The 15515-nt window shown below is 49.7% G+C and overlaps 1 protein-coding gene across 1 annotated transcript in view; it reads right to left on the bottom strand.

Annotated features, from left to right (window-relative positions):
- Positions 1-9595, bottom strand: part of SVOPL (SVOP-like) — an 18628-nt gene extending 9033 nt beyond the window's left edge. The window contains exons 1-8 of the mRNA XM_010294858.1: positions 9517-9595; positions 8363-8454; positions 7230-7328; positions 6707-6778; positions 6478-6602; positions 4362-4425; positions 2808-2933; positions 1273-1401 (exon numbers count right to left, since the gene is read on the bottom strand). Coding sequence (XP_010293160.1) covers positions 1273-1401; positions 2808-2933; positions 4362-4425; positions 6478-6602; positions 6707-6778; positions 7230-7328; positions 8363-8454; positions 9517-9595 — 786 coding nt within the window. The remainder of the gene's footprint in view (positions 1-1272; positions 1402-2807; positions 2934-4361; positions 4426-6477; positions 6603-6706; positions 6779-7229; positions 7329-8362; positions 8455-9516) is intronic.
- Between the last annotated feature and the right edge of the window lie 5920 nt (positions 9596-15515).

The raw sequence follows: 15515 nt of genomic DNA, 5'->3' as shown, positions 1-15515 counted from the left end.
GCTCCGGTCGCCCCACATGCTGGGGAGAGGGGCCCAGCGCCCACAGTTCTGCATGTGGAGCAAGTTTGTGGCCACACGTGTCTTGCCAGGAGGCCTGAAATGCCAGCAAGCAGAGACACAAGCGGGCACTGGGGGGCCCTGCCCGCCCCGCTGGTCCCCAAGAGCCGGCAGCCGCCCCCCGCTGGTCCCCAAGAGCCGGCAGCTGCCCCAGTGTCCCACCACCGAGGGGAGACGAGTTCACAGGGATGGTTTGGGTTGCCTTGATTTTTATTTTCCTCAATATTGGTTAAGCCTGAGAGGGTGCACAACAAACAAAAACCCTTCCCACAGCCAATGCGGGTCCATTACATAAATTCAATTAAACTACAGGGAAGCTTTAATCCTAATTAATTCCAATACAATAGCACCATCTTGCATGAATTGCTAAGGACAATGCTTGGTGCCTGTGGGATTGAATAAGCAGCAAAGAGGTCCAGGAAAGGGACTTAAAGGAGCTGGATAATAATTTTGAGGCCTTGGACAATAGTTTTGTCCAATCTTCCTCTCTTGAGAGTCAAAGGAGCCACCTGAATAAGTTCTCCCACCCTGCAGTCAGCAGGGCCCCAACTGGGGGTCCTCTCCTGCACCCACACATGCTTTTGGGCACTTCGGTCCAGCAGTGATCGACCCCTGAGCTGCTCAGCCGCTTAGAGGTAGAAACATCAGTAGCTCTGAAATGGCCTCTCCTGCTATGGCCCTCTTCTGCTGGTCCGTGGCTCCACACGCAAGGACCTGGGGTGCTGGGGCCCAGCAGACAAGCCTGGCCAGGGCCTGGGAGAAGCCTCTGGGAGCGGTGGGTTGACCTCATGGCAAGGACCCATACAGCCTGAATGGCCTCAGCCCCCCGAGGGCCAGATCCCAAGTCTCACAGCACAGGGGACACCCCTGGGGGGTGGATGGGCAATAAGGAAGAACGTGCTTTGCTGGGAGCCCTTTTTGTGGTAAAAGAAGCAAATCTTTTCTCAGCACTGTATGTTTCGGACCGTATAGGAAGAATGTGAAAAAAAGCAAGAAACCCAATTCCGTTTTGAAGGCCAAGATTACTGTCTCTCCAAAAGAAAAATGACATCTTCATCATCACATTCAACAGTCATTTGGAAAGAAACCAGGCCTGGAGGGGGAGAGAGGAAGGGCGAGACGTGCTTGGCAGTCCCGCTCCCTCCCCGAGCCCCAGATGCCGGCAGCCCGGCCCGGGACAGAGAGGCTGGGCAGCGCGGCGCGGACTCGGCTTACCTTGGCGGACTCCTTCAGCACCCCCTCGGGCATCGCGGCCCCGTTCGTCTTGGCTATCCTCCTCAGCGTGGCCAGGGCAGCCGCCACGTTTCCTGTGGAGACGTTGTACCGCGCTGACTCTGGGATGAACTGAAAGCGGAGCGGCGTCAGAAAGCCTTTCCACACCGCTCTGTCCATGCAACCCTATGCACAGCTTCCCGCCGTGCCCAGGAGCCCGGCCAGGTTAGCACAGGGCACTGCCTGTGCTGGAGCAGCCTTTTGCCTGTTCTCCTCCCTAGCCGTGCCCTGGGGCACCCCTGTGTGTCCCAGCTCCCCATATCCCATCTTGGGGGGCTCACTCAACAAACCTGTTTCTTGGTCCAGCTCCCAGCGGTCTGCTACTGAGCAGTCTGTGGCAAGCGCTCATGAGAGGTGGAAGCCAAAGACACAGGTTTAACGAAAACAACCCTTAAGTAATTGAAATTCTAAAACAGGATTAGGCATGTGTCACTTACTTGAGCAAAAGTCTTGGAAGACTCAACAAGTCCATTAAAAAAAAGGAAGACATAGATGAAATTTAGGAACAAACTCGCTCATCACTAGTATTTGCAACATTCACCCATACCTGGTGCTCTTTCCAAAACAAAATACCGTTTTATTAAATGATGGGTCTAAACAACTACCTGTGTATCACTGAAATATGAATTAGTGACTCATTCTTTTTTAAAGGTATGTGTGCTGACTGTGTCTTTTTTTCTTCTGGACTAAAAACTTTTGCTACCTTTTTTTTTCCTGACAAAACTAATCAGGGAAACCCAACGTCAAAGATATACAAGTGGACATTCACAGCAATCTTTTATTTTACTGCCCAGGTGGACTTGTGCATTCGTTCAGCTGCAGGAAGGGATTTCACATCTGCACGACTTGCATCAGCCACAACTTAGCACTGCAGTGCCCACGAGCACTGTAAGTAGGATTTTCCATATCACTCCCCACAAATAAGATGGTCCTTATGTCCGAGGTTGATCTTTCTGAAGCACGAGTCAACCTGGGGAAGCCACAGTTGACCCTGACACCGATTTGCTGTGTGAACACTTCACTGAGGCTTCTATCCTCAGCCCTAGCAAATGTAAAACTGAAAATGATGGTGCATTGTGGCCATCACTAGACTGAAGATATTACTTGTAATTTTTTGCATACTGTGCCTAATCTGTCCTCCTCTCGATGCCTGGCCCACCACCATGGTTCCTGGGAAACTGCTGGCAGCCTGGACACTGGAGCCTGAGGTGCTGGAGGGCTACAGCAAGGCAGCAAAGCCAGATCCTTTGCAAAGCAAAGCAAAGCCAAGCCATGTCCTGCAGGGTGACATCTCTACAGCAGCTGGTCTGCAGTCCCCTCTAGGCCATCAGGACTTTCCCAATAGCCCCAGGTGAGAGGGCTGCAGTGATGAAAGGAGGACACAAGGACAGCCCCAGGCTTGTGGGTGGTGGAGGGTGATGCCTCCTGATGTCTAGGGAGACAGTGCGGCAGGGAGTGGGGAGAGAAGCACTTCCTACCTTGAACACCAGGATGAGAAGGATGCCGGGGATGGAGGCGATTCTGATCAGCCACCGCCAGCCGATGGTTGGGTTCACCACTGACGCCAGGCCAATGATTAACAAGGATCCTGCCAACCAAAACACCTTTCCATGGGAAAGGAAGGGGTTAAAACATGAACACATGGCAATGATTAGTTTATTTTCTTCCCTTCTGGTCTGGTTCCATGGATAGGTGGGAATCTGTGCTGGGGAGCGCTGCGGTTCAAGTTGAGCCATGGTTGTTTGAGAAGCTGAGCTTGTGTTGAAGGAAGAGGGAAAGACGGACAAGGATTTGGGGAGCTGAAGATAGTCTTAATTAGCTCCAGATGAAAACAGATAACTTGTTGTGGCCACCATTGTAGTTAAAGCCACTTCTTTTGTCCTTCCAGTCACTTCTCTGCTAATGCTCATAGCCTTGAATTTTCCTCTTGTCCAAATCTCTGCAGGGAAGCAGCAGATTTACAAGCACTGAAGGCAAAACCAGGCCAAATTTCCACTGGTGGAAGTTGGTTGGTCTCCAGGAGACTCAATGCCAAGTTATACCAATGGAGAATCTGGCCCCTGATCTACAAGTACATTCCTCCCCAAAGTTCACTTGTTGCCATGAGGAGACACATCCCTTTCCAGGGGACCACCCAAGGGAGCTCAGCCAACACAAAGCACAAATACATAAAAGCCACAGCGAGTTCATGAGTAATCTGTGGGCAGAAATAACAAATTTCTGAGGAGAAATACAAGATTGTTCTTTTTTATAAACCTTTGTGTTTCTGATGACACTTTGGTAATGAAGCCCTGGGATCAAACAGGCAGTAATGAAAAGCAAATTATCCCTGCCACCCAGACCATATACAAACACTTTTCGTTCGACAGTCAGATGAATTCGTTCAACCCAGATGAATTCGTGTGCTCGATGAGGCCTCCACAGATCATTCGCAGGGGCAGCAAGTGCCCATTGCAGAAATCTGGAGTAAGCAACAACCCCAGACACGCTTGCTGTGGTCTTTGCCCAGCAAGTGGTCACAACCCTCCCAGCACGTCTCAGGCCAAATTTGGGACTATCTATCTATGCTAGACCTACCCTGTGCAAAGCCCTGTGCTGTCCCTGAGCAGGGACAGAGAGAGGCGCAGATTTAGGACCTCATCTGGGAATCACCTCATTAACCACTTGTTATCACCGAGGGTCCAAAGAGAGGAGGGGAACAGCCCAGGCCCGGAGAGGACCAGTGGAGCCACTAGCCCCCATGCCTGCTGGCCCATTGGCATCATCCCCATTAGAGCAGGTAGCACCGTTATCGATAGGGCAACAGAGAGGCTGGGTGTCAGCCACCACTCAAAGTCCCAGTGCAATGTTTGGAGCGTCCAATTGTTTGAGAAGAAATTGCTGCTCTCCTGCAGAAGGGCTGCCTGTGTACATCATGCAGGAGGCACTCGCTCGGACCCAGACAAGTGTAAATAGCTGGGGAGCCAGCTTCCAAACAGCAGCAGGACAAATCTCCCTGGTCTCGGGGCTAGAAGAAACAGTAACATGCTCACCTGAGATAAGGGCAACATGTATCCGCGGTATTTGGTGGGCAAAAATTCCGTTTTTATGATAAGCCTGGCAAAAAAGGGGGAAAAATGCAGAAATAGAGCAACAATGAGAATTTCTGTACTAATCAAGTAGCAGTTCAGCTCAGCTCAGTCAGTCAGTGGTGGATGTTGCAGCCTGTATACAGAGTGACCGTCCTTCCTCCACCACTGAGCACCCAGAGATGGGGGATCCCTGCTCAGTATGCCTTTCACTCAGGCAGGCACCAAATTACATGCAAGGGAGATGACTCCTTTCCAGGCCACGGCTTGTAGGATACAGGCAGGTAAACACTGCAGTCTGTGCAGCAGGAAACCTATGGGAAGGTCCTATGGGGTCACTGAGGTGTCAGCACAGGCATAGAGTATGTTTGTAGAAATGACCAACTTCTAGTGAATAATTTTTTTTTTTTCATTAAATAAAGAAAAGGGTCTGTTCCACTTTTTATCAAATGGTTGGATAACCCGTGGGGGATGACCTGGCACTGGCATCTCTCAAGCTCACAAGAGTGAATTGTGCTTCCTTGGCTGGAAAGAGAGGGTGGTGGGGATAGACCCAGGAGGGCTCATTCTATCTATCTATCTATCTATCTAAGCTATTGAAGTGTTTTATAAAACATGCAACTTCCCTCCATCCTCATTAGGCTCATTAGCAGCCTCCATGCACCTGGGTCAGGGCAACCCCCAGTATCAGTACAGGCTGGGGGATGAAGGGATCGAGAGCAGCCCTGCCGAGAAGGATTCAAGGGTACTGGTGGATGAAAAGCTGGACATGAGCTGGCAATGTGTGCTCACAGCCCAGAAGGCCAACCGTATCCTGGGCTGCATCCAAAGCAGCGTGGTCAGCAGGTCGAGGGAGGTGATTTGACCCTCTCCTCCACTCTGCTGAGACCCCACCTGGAGTCCTGCATCCAGCTCTGGAGCCCTCAGCACAGGAAAGACATGGACCTGTTGGAGAGGGTCCAGAGGAGGCCACCAAAATGTTCAGAGCGACGGAACTCCTCTCCTGTGAGTACAGGCTGAGAGAGTTGGGGTTTTCAGCCTGGAGAAGAGAAGGCTCCAGGGAGACCTTGTTGCAGCCTTCCAGTACTTAAAGGGGGCTTATAAGAGAGATGGGGACAAACTTTTTAGCAGGGCCTGTAGTGATAGGACAAGGGGTAATGGTTTTAAACTAAAAGAGGGTAGATTTAGACTAGATATAAGGAAGAAATTTTTCACAATGAGGGTAGTGAAACACTGGCCCAGGTTGCCCAGAGAGGTGGTAGATGCCCCACCCCTGGAAACCTTCAAGGTCAGCTCTTAGCAACCTGATCTGGTTGAAGATGTCCCTGCTCATTACAGGGGGGTTGGACTAGATGACCTTAAAAGGTCCCTTCCAACCCAAAGGTTCTATGATTCTATGATGCTGAAATGTTGCATTTGTTTCCCTGAGTCACAAGAAATAATTTATTTTGCCAGGTTCCTAGTAAAGTGGTTATTAATATTGTGAATTTCTCTTCTCCCCTTCCATGTCCCCCTTTCTGCCTCAACAAGGCAAGAAGTTTAATTTAAGTGGGAACGTTTTACATCAGTTCAAGAAGAATTTGCTACTTAAGCAGAATTGTTGTGACTTTTTTACGAGGAAGCAGCCTTTGCTCATCTGTTACCTGTCCAATTGTTTTTATAATATATATGCTTAATAATCCCTCTGTCACTGGCTTAATGTAAACCAGCTGCCTCCTCTATTCCTGGGCTCAAGAGTCCTTGGGAACTGCAATTTAGGTCGATCGACCAGGATTCAGTGAAATTAGAGAACGGCATTTTGTTTTAAGTCGATGTGGGAGTTTGCTCCCCTTTCCTCTTCCAGCCCCCACGGAGGCCCCTTCCTCGCAGTCTCCTCCAGCTCAGCACGGCCATGGCTTATCAGGCCCAGCGCAAGGGAAACAGGGCGCTCCGCCAGGGTCAGCCAAAATGAGCTGAAGCTCCTTTCTTGCTGTAAACCCGGGCACTCGGCCCCGCCATGTCCAGGGGTGCCTCCACTAACCTCCCCATGAAGGTTGGTTTGACGCTGCCCGTGCCACGAGGAGCAAAGCATGGGCCTTACCCTTGCGCGTGGCCCGACACGCCACCGCCAACCATGGCCCGCAGGAACACGAACCAGGGGTAGGATGGAGCAAACGAGGTCAGCAGGGAGAAATAGGCTGCCCAGAGGAATGAGAGCAGCAGAATCTGAAAAAGGGTCAAAATTAGGGTCATAAAACCAAGGGCTCAGCCAGGTGCATGGCTCCTGTGGGGCTCAGGGAAAGGACGTGCAGCTCCCAGCACTCACTCACCTTCCAGCGGCCATACCTGTCAGCCAGGAGCCCAAGCACTACGCTGAACACCATGTAGCCAAAAAACACCATCTAAGGGGAATTGAAACACAGCTGTGGAGGGCTCACTCCCGGCAGCACCGGGCAGCTCTGCTCTTTGAACTGTGGGTGGGTTGAATGTTTTCCGAGCAGCACGATGATCTGCAGTGCCCAGAGCCATAACCAAGGTGGCTTTCAGGGGCTGTCTTCTTCCACGTAGGCACTCATTGCTTCAACCCTCAAAGCTGAGAGCCTGATGGCAAGGACTTCAAAAGACGAATATGGAAGTGAGGGCTTGTTCTGGCATTACAGCTCTCAGCACGGATGTGCTCACATCAGCTTGCTTTCTGGTTTTCGACAGTTGTGGTACTGTTCTTGTCCCTGAGAGGAGGCCCTAGAAATTTATTTGGTCCCCTGGGAAATATACTTTACAAAGTTCATGGTGGTGTCCTGGACAATGCTCACATAGTGGATGACCTGCATGGGGGGAACACAAGTCACTCACCGTGGTCACTAAAGCCACCTGCCAGTCTTGAAGCTGCCACTCGCATCGGATGAGAGGAGACACAACAGCTATTAGCATGATCTCCATGGCTTCAGCCACCTTTGGGAACGAACATGCACATTAGCAAGAAGGGAAGCCACAAGGAGCCCACAGGGGAAAGTCCCTCAGTTCTACCAAGCCTGCAGCCATGGCAGTCCCACCATGTCAAAACAGCCCTGTGAAACCATGGTGCCTCCATGGTGGCCTGAGCCCTGTGCCTTCCAATACTCTGGAAGACGTGAGTATTTGGAAACAAGGAGAGAAGGGGGAAAAGGTACACCTAGAAAGCAGGTATCTAGGTACATTGTGTATCTAGAAAGGCTGGAAAGACATTTTTGCAGAGGATACTCTTACCCAGCTGTGCTAGTGGAAGGTCTTCAACTATCTCTGGAAACCAAGCTGCTTTGTTAGGTACCCAGTTGTGAATGTGGGCATCTAACACAAAGATGACCTCTTAAAGCTGTTTTTGATTACAAACTTAATTGCTCCATTGGCTGTTTGCCCCAGCAGCTGGCTTCAGTTAAGAAATGAGCCTATCACTCACACATAGCTAGAGGCTTTTACCCCTCAGATGTAGTGATCCTCATGGATTTGTCCCCATCACATCTTTACCCCAGCTTGGCCTCAGGCTTTTGCCCCAGTTCCCAGACCAGATGATACGCCATTAACCCAAGACCCTGGCAGTTAGGAAATTTTTCAGGTAGCCAAGGGTGAGAGGAGAGCAGCCCGCCCATGCCAGATTGCACAGGGTTTGGGTGCCCCAGGCATGGCATGAAAAATGCAGTTGGGAGGCTGAATCTAACCCTCAGGCACTATTGAAGACATGCCCCATCAGTGCACCAGGGCAGGGGCCAGACCAGGATGCTCTGGGCCAACATGCTGAGCTTTGCTCTGAAATAGGTCTGATATCAATTTTAGCTGATAATTGATTTTGGCCAAAGATGACAACAGCAGAAATCCTGCTTGAGACGTTACATGCGAAAAAAATGGGCTGCAATATGTGCCCAGGCTGCTTAATGGTTGTTATTGCACAGTAATAAAGAAAATAAGAAGACTGTTTTTTTAGGCCAGTGCAGATAGCTGCAAACACCTACCCCAGTGCTGCCCATGATCAGGAAAAGCAAGATGTGGAACCTCCCAAATCCAATGGTTTCCACAGCTTCTTCCACTGTAAATGTCTTCTGCCCTGAACACCGAAGGGAAAGAAAGACAGAGACAAAAAACACGTCAACAGTCAGTTGTATCTCCTCTTTATGAAGTGTCAACATTTTTCATGCTCCTGTGGGACTGCACCAGGAAAAAGGCTGGAAACATCTACCAGTTGTGTGTCCACTGACCAGACCCTGGGCATGCCAGGGGGTTGCTGAAACAGCAGCCAGCGGGGAAGGCTGGGCACAGGGGAAGGGCAGCCTTGTACTGAGTCACCCCAGCTGCTTCAGAAACCCGTGGTCTGGGCAACGGTCTACTCCCTTCTCCTGCCCAAACTGCCGTGAGGCTCAGCCCCTCTGCACCCCTGGGGTATGGGCCCGTTCCCGGCATGGGCAGCGTGAGCTGGGGGTGTCCCAGGTCTGAGCCCTTGCAAGACGGGCACAACCAGGGACTCTGGGCTCAGTTTCATCTCCTAAGCCTTTATTCCTGACTTTTCCTCCCATTTCAGGAGCAAAGAAAGCATCTCAAGATCAGGGCTGGGGTGGCTTTATAAACAGACCTGGCAGAAAGCTTTCAGTATATGTATACTTTTAAGCTCTTATTTAGGTAAAGTCATAGCTGCACAAATTTTTCTGTCAGGCCATTTATCTCCCAACTAAGTAATCTCAAACCCATCAGCATTACATCTGAAATGGAACAGAAATGCAGAATTTCAGGAGAATTCTTTTTTTTTCCAGATGCAGAATTTTTCATTTTATGCTTTTCTACATTTTCTTTCACATTAAAATGCTTTTGAAATAGCATACATTTTTCTTTTCAAAAATAAATTATACAAAATGAAAGCATCCTTGAATACAGGTATAATAAAATGTTTATACAAAGCGGAGGCCTAAGTAAAACCAAGACAGCCAGCTCTCCCCACCGCCATAGGGAGCAGCCACCAGTCTGGTAGCTGTGATGGGAGAGGAGCAGTATGAAGCTGATGCTTGTGGCTCCATGCACAGAGGTTTTAGGTAGCTGGAGTGACAGGACTGGGGACCCTCCCTCTACCCTGGATAAATGGGGACCCAAATTTCTAGTCCTGCCAATACAAACCCACCTTTTGGGGGTTCCTGTTTCTCTGCGTGGATTTCCTCCAAGCCAATAGCATTTTCTGCCTCTTTTGGTGCAGTGGCCATCTCAGCTCCTGCTGGAGTCCACCGTCACTCTCGGGCAAGGCTGTGGGATCTAACCGTGAAATCTCTGGACAGTTACAAAGCCATCTGAGAAATAAGCCAGCAAAGCAGCATATTGTGCCAGAGTAAAAACATTCAGATATGCTCAAACATGGGTTTGTTTCAGGCAGCTATTAGGACATGTCCCTTCCTGTAGTGTTTTTTTGTGAAAAATACATAGAAGCATCACAAAACAAGTTAGTTGAACTAACAGAAGTCAGTCATCGCATTGCACCGGTTGTTTTTGTGGAAAGTCCAGGCATTGCCTTAGGGAGGACTGGAGACCTGCTAACACAAGAGTACATATGACGACTTCCCCAGACCAGAGATGAGTCAAATGCAGAGGCAGCCAAAAGATGCTGCACCTCCAAGAGCCAAGACATGACATGACTGGCAGCAAGTTGCCCCTGTTGGAGGCAGAAATGGGGTAGCCCTTGGGAGCTGGGGTCAGTTGGGTGGTAGAGGTGCTGCGCCTCTCTAATTGCTCAGCCTTATGGGAGCACCCACGGAGGCAGAGACAGTGGGTAGGAACAGCCATGCCAAGGAGCAGGGTGGCCCAGCCTGCTGCCCTAACCCCGGCTACCCATGGCTAGCGAGCGGTGAGCATCAAACTCCTCCTCACTCAGTCTGCACCTTGCCAGCTTCCTTCTGCAAACCTGATCCTCTGCCTTATCCCCCACTGCGCTAATCCCCATCCTCTCAGGTCAGCAAGAAACACAGCCACAAGTTCTGGGTTTTGCAACAGGGGAGAGCTGGTTTCCTCCCCTGGTTTGTGGTTTCCAGTGCTAGATCCCTTTGCCTGATCACAACTGCTTTTTCTGGTCAGAAATGCTCATCTTCATCCCAGGACAGGGATGAAGCACACCACCCACAAGCTTTCCGTCTGAGTGCTTAATGGGGGGGGTCAACCCATCTTCAATTTGACGACACCCTCTCCTTTTATTACCTCCCTTCAGGGGTGCCGGGCTTGGCCCAGGCAGCATTCACGGCCATGCAGCCATGATCCTGGAGGCTGCAGTAGGGTGAGAGCTTGAAAGAATGACTGCAGGCATCTCATGAAAATCCCAGCTGAGACACAGGGCAGCATGATCATGGAAAGCACAGAGTTACAGCACTCCCAGGCTGCATACCTTAAAAACATTATACTGAGGTACAGTTATAAGGAAGTCATTAAGGGCAAGGGCTAACAGCAGATTAGTCAGTGGGGTCACATACACTGACCTTGCTGTCACAGATCATTACAGTCCAGGATCCAAGAGGATGCATAGGATATTGCTTACAACTGTCTCTCAGCAGTGTCCTCAGAGGCAGCAATAGCTGCCAGCAGCACACGGTGCCACCAGCTGACCATGCTGGCACCAGCTAGGGACCATTTCCAAGTGGAACCGGCTCAAGAGCAACCAAACAAGGTGCCTGGAAGACCTTGCAAGAAGAGGTAAAGCTTTACCGTGTGTCTGAATAGCGAAAGGCTGTGTAATAACAAAATCTGGGGACCTGTTTTTCTCCGTTTCTGTTCCTTTATGATTAGGAACTTGGAAACACATTCTGCCCTAAGCTTCCACATCACGCCGGTGTCTGGTTAAACAGCCGCTCTCCTCCAAAGCCTGCAGCGGGCACAGCCCAGGGCCCTGGCAGGCCAGGCTGGGGCATGCCCAGGACAAGGATCAAGCTCTGGGCCTTTGCCCATCTGTCCTGACGCTGGGATGCTCTGCAAATTTTTGCCAAGAGGCGCTGGAGTGTTTCACTGGCACTGACCTGCTTTGGGCCACATACAACTGTGCTGGGAAGTGCTGCAGCTCTTCCAGAAAAGGGGAGGAAACCCCAATCCCTGGTGCTGCTGTGCAGGTCCCTGGATGAGGCTCAGGCACTCAAGCAGAAGGGTGCAGAGCCACCTCTGAGACCTCACAGTAGCCAAGACACCCCCAGAGGTATCAGGGTGGCAGATAGCACCTATGGGAGCCCCACACTGCTCTCAAATGCTCTCTCTGCAAAAAAAAGCAACGGGTGAGCAGGTGGGATACCTTCTCTAGCATCTCAGATAACACCAGAAATCTGTGCAGGCACCTGTATCCCCCTCTGTCCAGGTATTCAGGCAGCTGAAGCAAAATTCATTCACCCATAAGCAGACAAGAAGCCACTGTTCAGGTAAGTCCCTGGCACTGTACACTCTGCTCTAGCATCTATGTCCAAAAGACAGAGATTTAGATGCAACACTTCAGTAGACCTCCTAATGGTTCCTACCAAACCCACAGTTTGCTCATCCAAAACCTTTGCAGCCCTGTTTGCCTTGACGGAGTAGCTAGCATCTGTCATGCCTCTTCGGGGAGTCACAAGTTTCCTGCTATTTGTGAATCCCACTGAAAATACTAAATGCCAATTACATGAGCCACAAGACAGCAGTGACAAACTGCTGCCGGCTGGGAAAATAGCGATCCTCCATCTGAAGGGAGCAACCAAGAGCGCACTGAAACTGCTGCTGGGACCCGGCGGAAGGATGCCATGACCCCACACCGGAGGGCTGCGAGGCCATGGAGGGCACACAATATGCAGTACTGCATGTGAGACCCGCTGGGAATTTTGTCAGTAAAGTCAGAGCTTTTGCGCATGCCATATGAATTATCATATAACCCCACTATTAAGACAAGGCTTGATTAAATATTTATTCTGCTCTTTTTTGAGTGAAGCTTTCTTACCTCTTCAGTGTCTCAGGCAGAGAGGAGCAGACCTTTTCTCTTTTCTGACTGTTTCTTTCCCTTCCGGTATTTTCTTTTTACATTGTTGGCAGTGCTGTGGGTTTGGGATCCAGCTCCTGAGAGTCAGGTTTCCTCTTTGCTGGGCACAGGCGGATCCCTCTCCACTCGCCTCCACCCCCCAGAAGTAGGTGCTGCAGGCAGAGTGCCCCAGTGCTGACTTGTCCTGGTCCCATGGCACCTACAGCTCCTCCACAGGGGATGCCCACCATGGGTGATGGTGCTTGACCATCCCTTCTTGTGGGGATGACTCCAAGGAGATGGAGGGATGACGCTGGAGAGACATTCCTATTGTAACACCAGCAAGATTTTAGTTGACAGGTTTCAGGGGCAGCCCCTGCAGCACCAGCGCCCACAGAACGAGCCTTTGCCAGCCCCTGCAAAGCCATGAGCAGTGCCCAGGCGCTGCAGCTGCCAGCCCCCACTTAGGCCAGGTGAAGCCAACTCAGGGGTCAGCACCATGAAAGGCCTGTTCATCTGGCCTGTTCATCTGCTTCATTCTTCTAAATTTCCTGACCAAGTACCAAACTGCAGGGACCATTCGTGGCTTAAACTGCCACAGTGATCCCAACTCTACTGTGCAGCAAATCTCAGTGCTACAGGTTGTGCTGGCCAGTGAATCTGAGCTACTGTAGGTATGTGCTCTTGACTAAGAATGTATATGTCAACCTTTACTGCTCAAGTGTGTTGGCATTGGTGAAGGCCAGCGAAGCCACTGGAATATTTTTTGTCTCTCTCTCATGAGGGTTCCCCAAATCCTTCTGTTTTGAAATACATACACTGAGCTGGCAGCAATGCTGCAATAGTTTTATCAAAGCGTGTAACTCCCCTGCCAAATCTCATGTTTCCAAGCATCAGGAAGACATTTGCTACCAGCCAACATACACTATTTCACAACCCGATTTTACCTCTTCTTCTTAATAATATCTAATACTCAGCTACAGCCATTATTGACATCTGCTGAACGAGATATATAATCCAGGCTGCCAGATCCATACCATTATGTTTTCATTGCAAAAACGCAGACAATGTGCGTGCAATCACAGGAAGGTGTAGATGTTTTGGCATTCCAGCTTCCTAGCACAGAAGGGAGGAAAATTACCAAAATACCAGTGAATTTCTCAGCCACAGAGATGTGCTTTCAGGCCCAGGTGTTTGGGGTTGAACAAAGGGATACTACATCTGTTGCATTTTTTTTAACCATCTTATGATATTTTAGTTATTTACCACAGAAATGCAAAGATTGGTCAGAGTGAAGCATGAATGGAAATGTCTACATGTGTGAAAGCTCCAGGGGAAATAAAAGAATGAGGATGAGAAGAAAAGTGTCCGTGCTGGCCAAGGACATGATGGAGAGCCATCACATGAGTAAACGCTGAGGAAAGTGCTGTTTGCTGCAGAAGCCCAAAGCCAGGTTCCAAGAAACTGTTGAATCCTGAAGTTTATGAAAGCTCGGTCCAAAAACTAGTTCATCATCACCAGTCTGGAGGACCTAAGAGACTGGACAAGAACTCAATACCTGAATTTCCTCATCCTCCACATCACCAAAGCCATCCTGGTGGGAGGGCCTGGCAACACACAGCAATGGCTTTTGTGAGAAGGAATAAAGAATCCAAGAGAGAATGAGTGTGAGTGACTGAAACCAGTTTGATTGACTTTGTTATCCTTTTCCCTTGCTACATGGTCATTCACTGATTTTTTGTGTATTACTTTCCTACAAAATGACATAACTCATGTCATCAGCTCTCAGAAACAAACAACTTCCCAGCAATGGCATAAGCTTTGGATCCAGAAGCACCCATTCCTTCCTAAGCACTGATCCTCAGTCTGCCCTGGAGGGGCACACTGAGATCTTGACTTGGGAAGAGTTCCCAAGTGTCACATCTCCTCCAGCAATGGGTAAAGTCCAGATAAAGACACTGGGGTGTTGTACCAAGGCCTACTAGTCTGTAACACTGGTCTCTGCTGGATCTGACCACATCTGGTGGCACATTCACAGCACCAGCCAGAAAACATGGTCCCATTCAGCTTAGCAGCTGTGCAGGGGAATGGGCAGTCGCTGCTCTGCTCCAAAATCGCCCTCACTTTCTGCAGGAAAACTTTTTAAAAACAAGGTACTCCCTGGAACATTTCTGGGTTTTTAAAGAAATCTTAAAAACAACCCAGATGAAAGCCAGGGCTCGCCTCAAAGTGTGTAAGAACAACCCTGCCTCTCAGCAATACTTCACCTGAATGCTCCCTGATTATAAGTGGGCTTGGTCCTCTTGTGGAGGGGGAAGTGCTGTCCCCGTATCGTGAATGGTCAAGCGAGCCACAGGCTCTGATGTGTTATTCAGTTGCACACAGAAAGGGAGAGCTGAATACAGAATTAAGCCAAATGTTTGAATCGTTGTTCGGTACAGTAAACAACAGACCATCTTGTCACCTGCAGTATTCACAGGATAACTTGTTTTTCTTGCTTAAAATGTAAACCTCAGACAAAAAGCAAGACACCAAGAAGCTCGAAAAGGAACAGATATTCTGTTTCAGGTAATCACCTCTCAGTTACATTGCAATCACATTGGAAGGGTGCAATAAAGATAAAATATATGTTTGTGCAGAAAATCCACCCACTGTTTCATAAAGCAAATTGTTTTCTCTGCGTTTTGGTAATGCATCAAACTCATTTGGCCTTTCTTGCTTCAAGGCAGTTTTTCTCCTGAATAGGAATAAACAAAATAGGCAGGCAGGCAGGAAGGTGATGTGCATAAGCTGAGCAGCTGTAACACCAGTTGCATTTATGTCCCTGTGTTTTTTGTCTGTATCGTAGGTTATCCACGGCTGAAGAACTGCTGGCGTTAGGCCACACGTGGGTCATGGACACACTCCTGTGCCCACCTCTTCTCAGCTCCACCTGCTGCTTCAATCCCAAGCTGTGGTTAAAAGGGAAAAAGGCTCATGGCTCTGCTGGTAACTGGTGCCCAATGCCCATATGGCTTCTTGAGACCACAAGGGGAAAAGTGGAAGTGCTTTGCTTGGGGGTGTATTTTCTCTCCCGTCACCATAGCAGCAAGGTGGCTCTCAAGCCTGACTGCTTCAGACTCACGGCCCGTGATGACTATTCCACTGTTTGTCCTGCTGGGAACACTTCTAGG

This window comes from Phaethon lepturus, unplaced genomic scaffold (genome assembly GCF_000687285.1).
Source record: "Phaethon lepturus isolate BGI_N335 unplaced genomic scaffold, ASM68728v1 scaffold18269, whole genome shotgun sequence".
Lineage (NCBI taxonomy): Eukaryota > Metazoa > Chordata > Aves > Phaethontiformes > Phaethontidae > Phaethon > Phaethon lepturus.
This window is presented reverse-complemented; position numbering and strand designations above follow the sequence as displayed.